Raw genomic sequence first — 16025 nt, 5'->3', positions numbered from 1 at the left:
ACAAGTGCAAATTTACATGCAGAGAACAGCATAAAAGAGATTACAAAAAAAACAAAAAAACAAAAAAACAAAAAAACCATCCTTGGTTCTCGAAGAATTTGCCAAGGGAACTTACTGAAATGAATCAGACAGTGCACTCTCAGAAAGATAATCCTAATTTTGCTTCAAACCATTGATGAAATAATGGAGATAGTAGCTAAAGTCAAAACTCCACCTCCCTCATCTAGACCAGTTCCGGATTCCGTTGGGGAGGCGAAGTAGATCAAGAATGGGAGTCCGACAAAGAAGAGGACGATGAAGACTAGTATGATAAGCAAGTGAAGCAGGTTCATGCAAGTGGAGAGTTCTAAATTAATTCAGCATAATTTGACTATTGCATTTAACAAATAAATGAAGTTTGTAAGAGTACAATATAGAAGCAGTCATATTCGGGCATTTACATTTCTAACCTTCCTGTCGTATTTACTTCAAAAATTATTTTCATTTGCTAAAAACACATAATGCAACATGTTCCATCATGTTATTTTAATAAATTAAGGTTATTTTTTTATAAATACATCAATTTTCAAAATCTCCCATAATATTCACAAACGTCAAACAGTGTATTAATGCCTAAATATTCCGGTGTAAAGCATCAAAGTTACAGTCGTGTTTGTGTCTGGAAAATTCAGAAGAGCTACATTTGTAGAGATTTTGACTAAAATCCTTGCAACAACTTACATGAATAGAAATGTATAACAAAGACTTGTAACAAAATTGAATGAAGTATGTATTAAAACGAAAATAGAAAGCTACATTGCCCTTCACCGTAGATCTGTATATTGTTGATAAATTAAAATTTAGTCCGTGTAATTGCAAACAGAAATTCCTATAGTATGTAGGTTCATAGTCTGCTGCCAATTTGCGAAAGAACAAGCAACAATCAGAGGAAAATTTTATACAAAATTTCAATGCCGGCAAGCCGAGCGTGTTTGAACATACCTTTTGCAGAATTCCCCAAGGTCAAACATTCTCGACCCATTAGATGTTTTTTCCAATTATTTAGTAATTTATCATTCCTTCTAACCTCTTTCTATGGCCTTTTTCAACCCCTTCTTTTCTTTGGCACTCATTTAGAACCGAAGTACCATAAGTCAGGCCGTGTATTGATACTATGAGCCAAGAATCTCGGCAGAAACTTCAGATAGATTGTGACACAACACAACTTCAAGCGTCAGTGGACCGGCGTATCTGGGTCATTCTTGAAATATTAGTATAATACTATGTTGAGGATTTGATTTCTTTAGTTTAACCCAAGCTTCTCTGCATATTTTGGCACGAATTCATATATGTGTATAAGCATGTATGGACGGATTTCTATCATCGAAACAAGGGCAATACACCCCACTGATGTAAAAAACCTTCTCCAGTGGTCACTTCAAGCACCAGCAGAACAAGTACAGCCAGCATTGCTGCCCTTCCATTCCATGTTTCTGCACTTTTTGTCCAACCCCATTCCCAAACAACAACAGGGGGAGGTAACTCCCTACGCTGTGAATCATATGCAGCAAGAAGCTCTTCCACACTGCCAAGTGGAACTAATGACTGCAGTAAACATAAGATACATACCAAGTAACAAATGAAATCAAAAAATAATTGAAAATAAAGAGACATGATATGAGCCAAATATCTCAAACAACAATCATCCGTCTTCCTCCAACTTAAGGCATATATTAGCCAGATAAAAAACCACTCACGCAAAAATTGAAAATTTTCACTCACCTGTCGAGCTTCAAGATTGGAGACAGCCATTGCTCCAACATATGGAAGACTTTCAATTACTGCATCAGCCAAATCCAAAATGAAAGTAGGTTCGCAGCCAAGTGCTGGAACCCGTCCCCAGTTCTCTACGCCAGATTCTAAAGCCAACTCCTTGTATTCAACATCGATTTCCTCTAATGTCTCAATATGTTCGCTCACAAAACTGTGGTATGATATCAATTGTGCACTTATTTGTAAAAAAAAATACAAGATTGCTTAAAAAAACATTTGCAGCTAAACCAATAAAGTTAAGCTAGGGATAATTTCACAATGACAAGTGGCGAACTGATGATTTAGCAGTACCTAATTGGGACAGCCAGGAGACTCTTCACTCCTTTTCTTCCAAGCTCGATTATTGTCTCATCTGTGTATGGCCTCAACCACTCTACTGGTCCAACCCTACTCTGCAGCAAATTAAACCAACCAAACCAAATCAATATAACAATACGATACTCACTTAAAAGTAATATAAGCACTAGGGGAAATACTTGCAAGGTTGAAAAAGATTGAAAATAATGAAGTAATTTGTTCCAATAGCAAATAGAAGACCAAAACTGGAGGCATGTACATAAGCTAAGATGCATTTTATCTGACAACAATTTTCTAGCCAGGAAAGGAAATTAGTACACCTCAAATAATATAACTCGATTGATTATAGCATAAGAGAACAGTGTATAGCACCTGATAGGCAAGGGTATACGCATTGTTAATCCTTCTCTTTTCCAGTTCTTCCATGATCAAGTCCACGCATTCCTCCATTTCAGCCTTGTATGGATCACCAGCATCCTCAACGTATGCAAGAGGTACCCCATGAGCACTAAAAAAAATCATCACCTATGACAAACAACAATAGCAGTTCATAAAAATAAAGTCATATCAAGGTTGATGATTGGGACGTGCCAATCGCATTTTTATATTTTCACATTCATGGTACAAATACGAAGATGTGCATGTTAATAGGAGTCATTAAAATTTTTAGAAATGATGGTTGTACCATCAAACTCATGTTTCAGATAGGGGCAAGGCTGTCAACCACTTTCAACATTATAGGTTCCTAGATGCCCATGCAATTTATTTAAGCCAGGGAAGATTCCGCTCCCTCAAATTCTTATAGTCTTGACAGGCCTAAGGAAAGAAGGATCTTCTGACTATGTATAAGAGCAGTAAACTATTTCGAAGAGAAAGAACATCATTCATGTGCACTCCAGAGCCACTCTTTGCATCCCTTATCCAAGAAAATGACCACCACTGGGTCCTCGGTCCTAAATTCGTTCCTATTTCCTTCAAAGAATGAAGTTCCTGAAATTTCTTTCCAATTTTAACTCTACACGATCCAACTCCAGCTCAGTAAATATGGGAATCATGGCAGGTTCATCAGATGGAAAGTTTCAGTTAATGACTTTATGTATTTAAGAGTTTTTAACACTTATGGTTAGTATCGAGAGGCAGAAGAGTGGGGAGATATCAATATCGGTAATGCTCTTAGAGTAGGAAATCATTTACTAGGGACAGAACAAATGAATGCTCAAGAATGACCACTGCTCGACCAAGGGCTAAATTGGGTATATTTTAGAAAAAGATCTAGAAATCGGAAAATCTGATCAGGTTACCTCATCCCAACCTCTCATCGTCACAGTTAAATCCCCCTTGAAGATTAATGTAATCCATTCCACAGATGAAACGAACATCCACGTTATAGTCAGCATATCTAATAGGGTCAATGATACCCAGTATACCTATCTATTAAGTCTAGATATAAAATTTTGAATATAAAATATGCGGGGATGAACATGTGGTTCATGATTCAATACATGTCTTGGACGAATGAAGAACAAGGATGTTCCAACAAAAGCATAACAAACCACCAGTCGGATTACCTCCTCTGGGCGATCAAAATTTCCCAACTCTTTCTCAATCAGGTTTCCCATAGCTTTTATATATCCTTCACGCTGATACCACGAAGGAATGACAGTGTGTTGCATGTTAACTAGATATTCATCCTCCCTGTATATGGGACCCATTCAAGAATCAGAATTTGACATTGATAATAAAAAGGTATCATGGGAGAGCCACATGCAAACAGCTTTACCTGAATATATTTTCCAGAAGTCGGAGGCTTGAACCACTAGTTGATATTGAAAATTGGGGGTAGAGAGGAAGTACAACGAGTTTTGTAATTTTGTCTCGCTTAATCTATAAATAAACAGAAAGTAAAATATCACAATAATAACTGAAAAATCGACCATAGAAAACACAAATACCTCATTACCGATAAAACTGGAAACAGAAAACATGAGAAAATTGACAACACGGTGTAAGGGGAGCAAACGTCATACTGTCATAGAATAGTTCTTTGAATTTCTCGGTCACAAATTGAATGGCCTATTGACTTTTGGTCCCCCATTTGAAAAAAACATGAATACTAAACAATACTTACTAAGTCTCAAATCAAAATTATGAGAAACACTGTCTGATTAGCTCAGAGAAAGGGAGCAGAAAAAATAACTATAGCTTGCATAAGTAAACACAAGTCTAACAGCTCATGACACTTGGACAAAAATCAAAATGCGACAACCCCCATGTGCAAGTAAATAGTCTCTAAACCACCCGCACCGAGGCTTTCCCACACTCTTATATCCAGATTTTTAAAAATGACTCCAATTTAAATTTCCACTCTACGCTTCGATGCATGGTTATTCGCCACTTCATGAGATCTCTACATCATCAGGCTTTTAAACACCAAGTGAACTAAAAACATCTACAGAACACAACAAGATGCAGTTGTTTCTGTCAAATTATTCAAAGTTAATGTCAAAAGCATCATATTCCAGGAGCAAAAGAATAGTGTGAAACACGAGTCAGTACAATCATAAAACAAATTTGTATCAACAAACCATGCAGTAATATTTGGCTCATTTAAGTTTGGAAGTGTAACAACTGAAAAATATTGCCAGAATTATAGACATAATACTGAGGGAAGGTGGATGGGGAATTCAATTAAGGACAAATGGGCAGAGGATTACCTGTTCAATAGCCTCTTCAGTAAATGGATGCCAGTAACGCATACCAACATACACATTTGCAGGGACATTCTTAGCACATAGAGCCTTTTTCAACTCCTCAGCCTGGAAAAATCAACCCTATCCAGATTATCTTGTAGAACCAGATATTAAAATATTATGGAAGAAAAGAAAAGGGATTGAAACCACTGGCAAAATTATTTTTGGTTTTTCTCACTTGCAGTTTTTAGCCCGGAATTAAAGAAATGAAGGTGTTCAACATAGAGGGAACATAACAAAAGTGACCATTATTCCCCCTGTAAGAAATTATCATCAACAGACCCACTGTGTGTTGTGTTTTTAACCTTTAAAAAATGCCCCCTGATTCTATCTGCATTTGTATGCCAAAAAATCTACATTAATTTCTACAAGCTGGTAAAGGCTGACTGCTCAAAAGAGGGTGATTAAAGGAGGTTAATCAACATGCCATCTTACTTATCTCCCCAGTGCTCTTCACCTAACAACAGAAAAAAGTTGTGTAATAAATCAACCAAAAATGTTTAGGTACTTGATAGCAACGTGTTCCGTTTCATACGTCCACAAATCAAACGTCAACAATTTAGTTCATCTACAATTCTAATAGTTAATAGATCATACACCATTCTCCAGAACGACTCATGGACACTCGAATTATATAACAACAGACCCTCGTTAACAAATTAAAAGAAAAGCCATTTTTTCATATTAATCATCGATCTCTGTAGATATTAAAATCCATAAGAAAGAATTTTGAATCGACTTCGAGAAAATTATGCCTGGGCATCAGTAATTCGCCGCAGAGGAGAACCGCCACCTATTGAAGCATATCCTTCTTTGCTCTTCGGAGATCTAACAACAGATACGAACTGTGCCAAAGGCTTTTGAAGAAAACGAAATGGCCTCGGCAGTCGAATTATATCCTGCATTCCATATTACAATCCAAAATATGACATAAAAAGAAAAAATAACTTCAACATTTCTCCATAGTTGAATCAAAAGAACGATCGAACTGAAAGGAACCAACCGGATCAGCAAAAAGGTTAAACAAGAAGGGCTGCACATCTTCTAGAGTCTCAGGACCTCCAAGATTAAGTAATAGAACTCCTAACTTTTCATTGCCAACAATTGAAGTTGAGGACACTTCTTGAGATCCAGAAGTGGCCAGTGCTCCTGTCTGTGATGAGTTTGTATGCAGTTGTCGCGTCATAGTCACAGGTGTTCCGGACCATCCCAGGTAACATCTTGTAGCCAGTGACCGCTTTGCCAAATTAGAATTGGACAAAGCCTCTAATTGCACTCTAGTGCAAGGACATGTCCCCTGGGAAGAAAGTTTGGCCCGCGGCAGTAGTCTAAGAAAAAATGCATTAAAGCAGTTAGTGTTAGATCACTCGTGCATTCAAACAACCAGAAAAAAATTCACCAGAATTTTGGTGCACTGAATGATACTGTGCCAGCTTAGATAATCAAAGGCTTAATTCTTTAACAAGCTAGACATTTTGAAAACATAGCAAAGCGATAATGCCTCGTCATTTCTCAAGCCTCGACCTACTTAGCTAGTGATGCGATCTTTAACGAGCTAGACATTTTGAAAACAGAGCAAAGTGATAATGCCTCATCATTTCTCAAGCCTCAACCTACTTAGCTAGTGATGCAATAACAACAAATAGTATGAGAATATCAAAAGAACCATAAGATTAAGCGGAGGACATACAAAGCTAGTCAAAAAGATGACTTGTGAATGCAAAAAAATTACAAATTTAGAGAACATACATTTGTTCCTCAAACGGGGGTACTTAATTTGCCCCCATCCCACTTCCATTGTTTTGTAAGGCACGGGATGAGATTAAAAACTCGTTCTAAATGAAAGCATTCGTGCTGTCAACATCCAATAACATTTCTTGCTCACCTACGTCACAAGAACATGAGCGTATATGCCATCCAGGTAAAACCCAGTTTCTTAGCCAACTCCTAAGCAGTATGCTCTAATTTAAACCCAATGCCACCGTCCGATTGAACGGATGATTGGTATCCACTTATTAATGAGATATGAATAATTCGCCTCGATGATGAATCTTACCCATGAACAAAGTCTATTTACACACAAGGGCAGATGAAATACAAGTTCAATTTCACATACCACTGAATGAACACATAATTTACACGCAATTCAATCTGTAAATCAGAGTAAGCACAATACTGAGAGTTCGGCAGTGAGTAGACAAAGAAGAAATGAATCCTTACAGTGGAGGAGGAGTCTGAATTCGTATATTCATTGATGATTGGTTCATTCTGGGTATCTGGATTAGGATTCCGCGAGAATCAAAGGCGAATGAAGCGAAAACCACAGCTATTTGTTTGTGTAGAGCAACTGGCCACGTATTTCTCAAATTATCCCTACCTGAGACGCTGACACAAAAACCCCACCGTCGTAATTATTATTATTATTATTATTTATTTTGGGTCGTACAGGGACGGTAAAAATAGTTAGGTGCTATAGTTCGAATTTCGAACTTTATGTTCAAAATTTTGTTTATTTTTTTTTAAAAAATATTTGATTGAATTAGTATTTTAGATCCTTATCAAATGTGAGAAATAATCGTTTCATTATTTTTCTAAAAAAAAAAAATTAAACATATAAATATACTTGAAATGCATGAAATCACAAGAGAGCTAGAGAACTCTGGACGATGGAAAAATATTTGAAAACTACGCAGAGAACGTAAAATAATGACTATTATATACGTAAGATTATGATCATTTAAGATTTGATTCATAAAATTATATATTTAGATAAAGATAATACTATTATATTTATGTGATTTGTAGATATAATATATGTATTTTCGAATTTTTAAATCATTAGTAAATTATATGAATATTATTTATCTAAATGAACAAAATATTTTTGTAAAAACAAATTGACGTCAAAATCGACCACAAATGCCTCCACATTTATACCTTTATACATAGAATAGATGAATAGACAAAGTATTTTTCAAATTTTAATTAGGCAATATATCATTTTATCATATTTCAGTCCAGAAGTATGAGTTCCACATATGGTTAAATTATACATCATCCAAAGAAATTCAGCTACGAAATACTTCCAACCAAGCATTCTCACATTAACACCAAACATCCATCCTATCCATAAAAATAACTAACAAAAGAAATAACATTTTAGTCACTGAAATCCATACTTCCACTGCGAGAGCTACTGGCATTTCGACTGTGTAATGAGAGGTTTCGCATATGGCCATTAACGGCGGTAGAGCCATCAGGTTTATGCTCTTGGAAGAACTTTTCGCGCTCCACATGTTTAGCTGGTGGCGGTGGGATTGTAACTACGGGTTTACCTGTAATGACTTCTTGTTTTGACTCCACGGGTGATGGCCGGTTAACCATTTCTTGTTGTGGCTCAAGAGTTAGAGGTCGTATGAGGGGACGATGGAGCATTTCAGATGGCACGGAACGCCCCATCAATCCCAACGGTCTATCTATCGGGTGGTCTCCGTCATCTTCTGGCCGTAGACAAGCTTTTCCTTTCCTTATCCTGTACAAGAATGGGGAGTTTTTAGGATCGATTCCGATATGTTAAGGCAGAGGTAGCAGTAGCTGATACGATCTTTCTATGACATAACTGAACAAGAAAAGAGTGACCATGAAAATAAATTGGTGTTTCTACCGTTGTATGAAGACCTAATATTAAGCTAGAAGCTCGAGGAAAATCCAAATCTAAAAAAACTAAATCTATTGTAAGAGAGCCATTCAAGCTTAGTTGTCACTCTATTATTAGTTGCGGCGCCATATGCAACACGGTAACTTAAAAAACCTAACAAAAATCAGCTAAAGCATTACATTTTGATTGATATGCCTCAGAGAAAAACAAGAGCAATTGTTGATCATATAGAAACAATAGATAATCTATAAACACACCTTCGAAAAAGTTGTTCTGCTTCTTCCTCTTCTTCTACCTCCGTTTGTTGATGGTCTATATGATCTGGAGTTGACGTTGTCCTGCAAGCTAAAAGAGCATCATGCCTTCGTAAAACTCTCTCTAGCTGCTCGTTAAGCTCAATCGCTTGTGAAACCACCTTTTCATCCCTACAAGATACATAAGCGATATAAATTACAGCAACTTAAAAACTAGGAATAGATTTTTGATATTAAATATGCCATGGTTTCTCCTGGTCTACCTAAATCAATACCTTCTAATTTTTTTATGGTTGATATGGCTGTAGATCAGTAGAACATACACCACAACAAGTTTTTTTCTGGATGGAGTTTATGCCGTACAAGAAGATAGAAAAGCCAAAAGTTCACAAAAATGAGTAGTAGAGATGACATTTGATACAAACATGGAACTATAAAAGAAACCAACATCCAATTTCATTGCTAGGCGGCTACTCCTGTTTATAGATTTTGTAGTGCAAGAATGAAAATATGTGTGTGTGTGTGTGCGCGCGCGCACTGAACTTCGATACCAAAATTCCAGCACGCTTGCGTAATATGCTTCATAAATTGTCATCAGTTTATATCGAGTGAGAGTATACTACTTTATATGAAGGTGCTCTTACCTAGAAGTCATAACAAGATGCATTACTCGTTGCTTTTGGAATGAGCACTGTTCCACGAGATCGAGGGTAAACTCATCCTTAGCTCCCTGAAAGGAAAATAAAGTCAGAACAAATGGCTGGTGAATAACCATGGCAGAAAATTCTGAAACATTTTACAGTGGTGAAACGGACCATACAGAAACTAATGGCAAACTTATCGATACAAAGACTAAGAATAGCATTCCTATCATTGTTGATAGGCAAAAACAATTTTCTACAATAGTAAATACCTCAGGATGTTGAGTATCAACAGCATTGAGTACATCCCTCAAAACCTCTAGTGCTGTACCAGCCTTTTCAAGAACACTGTGACAAATAATAAATTAAAATTTTAAGACAAGAAACAATGATTGGAAAAAGGGCGTGTTTCCACTTCCTATTAGAACAAGAAAAAAAATAAGACTAGTACATCTGTAACAACAGATACCTTGATCCAGAAACATTTTCATCCTGTGCTTGTGGTGTGTTTCTTTCACTTGTAGGAGCAGCAAATTCCTTATCTGGTGGATTCTTATTAACATTTGATGAACGAGGTATCGGGACGTCTTCAGGCCTCTGAGGAAATTGCACACCTGCATTCTGAAAAAGAGTGACGATTCTAAGCTCCTCTATCCAAGAAAATCCAGAAGGCCTTACCACTTCTACCTTGAGTATATTGTTTCTCGCGTTCCTAAGGGGAATCAACACTTTCAATGGAACAGAATCTCCCCTAATTTAACTGGTTTTAATTACAGATTCTTCAAATAATATAATAGTTGCATCAGTTTCCATGCTCCTACTCTACAATTTGCCTATAGGCGGACTTTTATATACAAGTGGAACGAACATGTTAGGTCAGTATCAGAATACATCGAGTATACAATTTCAAATTCTATCAAAAGTTATCCACATTAACATTCACTGACTATATAGTGGATTTTGATTTAATGAAACAAAGTGATTGAGTATTGGATTACACAAGGCTTGAAAACTATACCATGGTGTAAACATTACAAAATTCTACATAAGTCAGTGATGACCTACCACTAATTCAAAGTAAGCACTATAATACTGAGGAAACCTTCCAGAAGCTCCACCAAGAGACGTCTGAGCTGCATCTAGCAGAAGAAAAATCTTTTCCCGTACAGGAAGGTCCGACTGTGAAAAGAGATAGAAGAATTAGTAAATGATACGATTTAATCAGCCAGCTATCGAGAGACAGAAATTGCATTAAAGCCCACCTTTTTCTTAACAATTTTAACAAGTATGGGAAGAATTCCCACGTCTATAACCTGCTTGTGGACAGATTCGCCAACATTATTCATTAACATTTCCAGCAACTGAGAAAAAACGGTTTTACAGAAAACAAACACGTAAGTAAAGCTAGTGCGGTCAGAAGATTTATCATTCAAAGATGATAAAGTTATTATCTAACAAAAATTAGTAGAACTTTCAAAGTACAGAAGCACTCACCGTCACGGAAAATAGTTGAGAGTTCAAGTTTTTGCTTCCCAGACGTTTTTTAATAGCTTTTATGACAACTTTAGCTTGTCTGCAGCATAAAACAGACAAAAAGTGTTGAATGTATAGCGTAAAGTATTCAAGGCATATCATCTGCCTAACACGAGATTCTTCTGTATTTTATGTAACATTAAGACATCACAATAACTAAGAGGACATTATCTATCTAGACATACCAAGTGAAAAAGAAGTTTCACAACAAATAGGAACATATCAACATCACGGATGATTAGGAAGAACGTTTATGCACGCCATGAAATGAAAAGGAAAATCCTTAGGACAAGATTTACCACAAATGAACATAGCAAAATCCCAATTAACATCAGAAAGAGTAACACAACAACACACATACAACACCTCCACATCAATAGTAGCTACACTGAAGCACTAAAAACTTACTTGTGATCATGTGCGACTACTTCGCATATTTCGATATTTTTTGTCCAATCGGTATCAGTAAGTTTGTCGCTTGTTGCAGAACTAACAAGTTCGGCAGCCATGTGTATTTATGATCCTTTCTGTAAGTAAAACCATCATGTTATCATCATCATCGAAGAAATTCTTCGTAGATATTTAACTGAAAATACAGGACCTATCTCCTTGGATGGGTTCAGCAAGTGCCAAGTAACGAGAGAGGAGATAGATCCCCATTATGAAAATTGTTAAATTAGTTTTTGTAATGTTTGTAAAACTACGTGTCTTACTATATATATATCTATTACTACTATAAATATATGAGTTGAATTGTGAATTTACAGTCTATGTCCTTATTTTCATTAATACATATCTCTTTGGTTGTTTTGTTTTCATTTATTAATTAATGAATCTATTACCACTATAAATATAGGAGTTGAATATTCATTAATACATGTCTCTTTGGTTGTTTTGTTTTCATTTATTAATTAAGAGTCTAAACTAAATTGAAGAAAAACAAAATTTTCCATCCATTTTTTGAAGAAAAACAAAATTTTCCATCCATTTGTGATGAAATTTGCAATCCATTTTAAAAATCTATTATTATATTATTATTATCTTTAATATAAATATATGAGTTGAATTGTGAATTTACATCTATGTCCTTATCTTCATTAATACATGTCTCTTTGATTGTTTTTTTTCATTTATTAATTAAGAATCTAAACTAAATTGAAGAAAAACAAAATTTTCCATTCATTTTTTGTGATGAAATTTGCAATCCATTTTAAAAAAAATATTTATATATATAATGAATTTCAAAATGATAAAATAAAAAATATATGTTTTTGTTTGTTTTTTCATAGCTATTAAATGAATTCTAAAATAAATTGAAGAAAAATGAAATTTAGCTCCCTTTTTTTAGATGAAAAATTTAGCTACCATTTTTTAGAGTGTCATTTAAATTTATCTTCCATTTTTTGGAACGTTTTTTCATAGCTATTAATGACTTCTAAAATAAATTGAAGAAAAATGCAATTTAGCTACCATTTTTTTAGTGACATTTAAATTTATCTTCCATTTTTTGGAACGACATTTGCACTCCATTTTTTTAAAAAAATATATATCTTTAATAAAATTTTAAATAATAGTAATAATCCATTTTTTTAAAAAAAACTTATATCTTTAATGAAATTCAAAATGATAACAATAATAAATATATTTTTTTTGTTTGTTTTTTCCTAGCTACTATTATTATTATTATTATTATTATTACGACTTTAAATATATGACTTTAAATTGTGAATTTACATCTATATTTTTATGTTCATGAAATTATATTCATATGTCACTGTATTTGTTTTCATCTATTAATTAATAAATTCTAAATTAAAAAGAAAAATAAAATTTAGCCTCCTTTTTTTGTGATAAAATTTTCACTCTATTTTTTTAAAAAAATTATATCTTTAATGAAATTCACAATGATAACAATAATAAATATATGTTTTTTGTTTGTTTTTTCTTAGCCATTAATGACTTCTAAAGTAAATTTAGAATGAAAAATTTAGCTACCATTTTTTAGAATGAAATTTAAATTTACCTCCCATTTTTTGGAATGAAATTTGCACTCAATTTTTTTTAAATATATATATATATATATATATCTTTAATAAAATTTAAAATAATAGTAATAATATATACATTTTTTGGTTTGTTCTCACATCTATTAGTGAATTCTAAAATAAATTGAAGAAAAATAAATTTCAGTCACCACGTGTTAGAATGAAATTTACACTTCATGTTTTTCTTTTAAAAAAACAATATATGTAATGAAATTTAAAATAAATAGAATAATAATAAAATTTACGTTCCATTTTTTTTAAAAAATGAATTATATTCTTATTTTTAAAATATTTATTTTTGTTTTATTTATCTCTGTTTTTTTTTTTTTTTTGTGAACTCTATCTTTATTTTTTAGGATGTCCTTTTGTTTGATTTATATTTTTTCATTAATTAATAAATTTTAAAATAAACAGAATAAAAATGAAGTTTATGTTTTCGTTCAAAATTTTATAGTTATCCGATTTTTGAGTAAATCTTCTGTAAGACGGTATCAAGTTGATAATCTTTAAGACGAGTCGACATTTTTTATCAACTAATGTTAATGCATTTTAAAATAAATCGAAGAAAGATGAATTTTACACTATTTTTCAAAATTTTATAGTTCTCCAATTTTTGAGTAGATTTTATGTGAGAACGGTTTCATTGATATATATCCTAATACGGGTCGACCCAATCATTCCCAGAGTGAAAAACACTATTTTTTTCATGATTCAGGTTAGATTGGAGACATAGTTTTACAAAATTGACCCACGAAACAGCTTCATATGAGTTTTTGTGACAATTTTATTTTTAACTTGAGTTAATTAACATCCATGAATAACGTAAATTGTTTGAATTTACATGTATGTCCTTATTTTCGTTAAATAATATTAATAAATACATGTTTTTTTTGTTTTTCAGTCATTGATGAATTTTAAAATCAATTAAAGAAAACTGAAATTTTATTTTGGAATAAGATTTACAGTATTTTTTTAAAAAATAATTATATTTTTAATGAAATTTAAAATAAACGACACAATGTGAGCAATACGCATAAGAACTTCCTAAGACTTCATACATCTTAGTACTACTTTCACTCGTGCATGCTTAACCCAACAAAACTAAATAACAATGAAAGATTAATATTTTAGTTCAAACATTTCTTGATCTTCAGGTCAAATGTTATATTTGTTACCCAAGACAAGACTTTTATTTCTTATAATTTTGATGTATCGTGCAAAGCCATATACAAAGCTAATTGCGAACGTAATGAGAATTGCACTGACTTGAGTGTCAATGGGCCAAACCATAAAACTTTATGCATGACAGACCCAAATAATTAGTTGGTGCCATGAGAGAACACTTCAAAAGGATTGAAATGAGCTTAAATTGATTTTATCTGTAATAATTAATTTTATATACATCAAAGTGATAGAAAATGATCAGGAATAAGAATGAATTTAAATCATTTTTATGTGAAACAAATTATTCTTACATCTATAATTACTTAAAATGATTTATAAGATTTTACTTCTGTTTTTTAAATATTTTTTTTTGTTTGAAAAATAATTTTTTTAAAAAATATTACAAATATCTTCATGTTTTATGTCCTGTCAAATTTCTTTCGATAAATACTTGTAGCTAATTTTTCAATGACGCGATTTATGTATAGATCTTTATCATTTCAAAATATATTATGAAAAATTTAGAAATTACGGTTGTTGTATGTTCCACATGTGCAACACACGTACATGTCTCCTCAAGCACACAAATCCACTGCCGTTAACTATTATGCCATCAGTAATTACCTGTGCAAGAATTTGACCAAATCTAGAAATGAAATAGAATGTGGTTTGATAGACTGGATTTGGCATTTCTTCTGCCTCCTAAAATGTACCATTCTGGTCGCTATCCGAGCATGTGATCAAGGTCAACTGAGGTGATTAACGTTTCTATGAACAATAACTAAGTCGAGATTAAAAAACAAGAGATTGGAAGTGACATTTCTTTTTAAAAAATTCAGTTCACAGTCACGACTACTCCTGCTCCTCGCAGTTTAATCCCTTTCTGAAGGGACTACAAAGTTTAATCCCTTTCTGAAGGGACTACAAACTAGAACAACTAAAAAATCATCATCTTTCTGATTGATTAAATCGTAATTCTTGCTGATAATTCACAAATTCAAATAATAAATCAAAAGAAAACAAATGGGTCTTAATGAATTCCTTGGTTTAACCTTTACTTTCTTGACACTCATCACAGTAAACTAAATAAAAATAAAATATTAAATTAAAATATCACAATAATTGCATTCAGATCTCGTACAAAAATCCCAACTCACAGTTCTATTAAAAGTGTAAATATTTTCGTTCTTCGTCGATGAAACTTAAAATGTAGTCCACAAATTTGCAGGCAAAAACCCTTCAATCAGGATGAAACCAAAACCAAGAACACCAAGACACGCACCTGGGAAACCAGCAAACAGGAAAACCAGAAGCTGCGACACTCCAATCTGTGAGTATGCGTGTATGTATGTATAGTTTTAACAAGTGCTGACACGTATATACAACTGTCTACATATGTATGCCAATGATGAAAACATGAACTAAATCGAGATTCCTCTGTAAACTTTTTTAAAATTTTAATGGGCGCTTTAGTTCTCTTTTTCCCTTGATTTAACTTTTTTCCTGAATACTTAGATTTATTTTAAAATCTCTATCTCTAATCTCAAATTTCTAAATCTCTAAATAATAATAATAAATATTAAAAAGTGCAATTGGAGACTCCATGTTTATGGTTTTTCTCAATCAAATGAGTGTGTGTCCGGGTTTCTTTCCTTTATGGCAGAGTTGTGAAAACTATGGGGTGTATCAAAGCGGCGCCTGTTTACGCTATCGGTTCTCCAATAATTGCTTGTAACAATCCACTCGCTATTTGTATTACAAAAATACCCTTTCTGTTCAGGTTTTTTTTTGTGGGTTTTTTTTTAAATCGAACTAAACTATTTCTTTCCCACATCTATTACTATATATAAATTGTAAGACGTGACCACTCT

General features: G+C 33.3%; 2 protein-coding genes and 1 long non-coding RNA gene across 4 annotated transcripts; 1 reads left to right on the top strand and 2 right to left on the bottom strand.

Annotated features, from left to right (window-relative positions):
- Window positions 1-796: 796 nt before the first annotated feature.
- On the bottom strand, window positions 797-7243 carry LOC142536908 (ferrochelatase-2, chloroplastic-like). Its single transcript, XM_075642315.1, has 10 exons — window positions 7080-7243; window positions 5863-6187; window positions 5615-5758; window positions 4824-4925; window positions 3890-3993; window positions 3678-3804; window positions 2482-2634; window positions 2104-2204; window positions 1762-1963; window positions 797-1584 (listed from the first exon to the last, which is right to left on the bottom strand). The coding sequence occupies exons 1-10, from the start codon at window positions 7124-7126 to the stop codon at window positions 1360-1362; spliced, it is 1530 nt and encodes a 509-aa protein (XP_075498430.1). The 5' UTR covers window positions 7127-7243; the 3' UTR covers window positions 797-1359.
- A 595-nt stretch (window positions 7244-7838) lies between these two features.
- LOC142536906 (TOM1-like protein 5) lies at window positions 7839-15795 on the bottom strand. Of its 2 annotated transcripts, none has more exons than XM_075642313.1 (10): window positions 15437-15795; window positions 11354-11472; window positions 10907-10985; window positions 10675-10773; window positions 10478-10591; window positions 9882-10033; window positions 9685-9760; window positions 9416-9501; window positions 8775-8942; window positions 7839-8391 (listed from the first exon to the last, which is right to left on the bottom strand). In XM_075642313.1, the coding sequence occupies exons 2-10, from the start codon at window positions 11452-11454 to the stop codon at window positions 8019-8021; spliced, it is 1248 nt and encodes a 415-aa protein (XP_075498428.1). In that variant the 5' UTR covers window positions 11455-11472; window positions 15437-15795; the 3' UTR covers window positions 7839-8018. The 2 variants fall into 2 exon arrangements, with proteins under 2 accessions (XP_075498428.1, XP_075498429.1); XM_075642314.1 differs by having other exon boundaries at window positions 10675-10725.
- On the top strand, window positions 11456-14976 carry LOC142536907 (uncharacterized). The gene is made up of 2 exons (XR_012818477.1): window positions 11456-11651; window positions 14805-14976. It is a non-coding gene; the product is annotated as an uncharacterized LOC142536907 (long non-coding RNA).
- Window positions 15796-16025: the final 230 nt, after the last annotated feature.

Source organism: Primulina tabacum, chromosome 2, assembly GCF_025594145.1.
Source record: "Primulina tabacum isolate GXHZ01 chromosome 2, ASM2559414v2, whole genome shotgun sequence".
Classification (NCBI taxonomy): Eukaryota; Viridiplantae; Streptophyta; class Magnoliopsida; order Lamiales; family Gesneriaceae; genus Primulina; species Primulina tabacum.
Note: the sequence above shows the minus strand (reverse complement) of the source record. Positions and strands in the feature narration are given on the sequence as shown.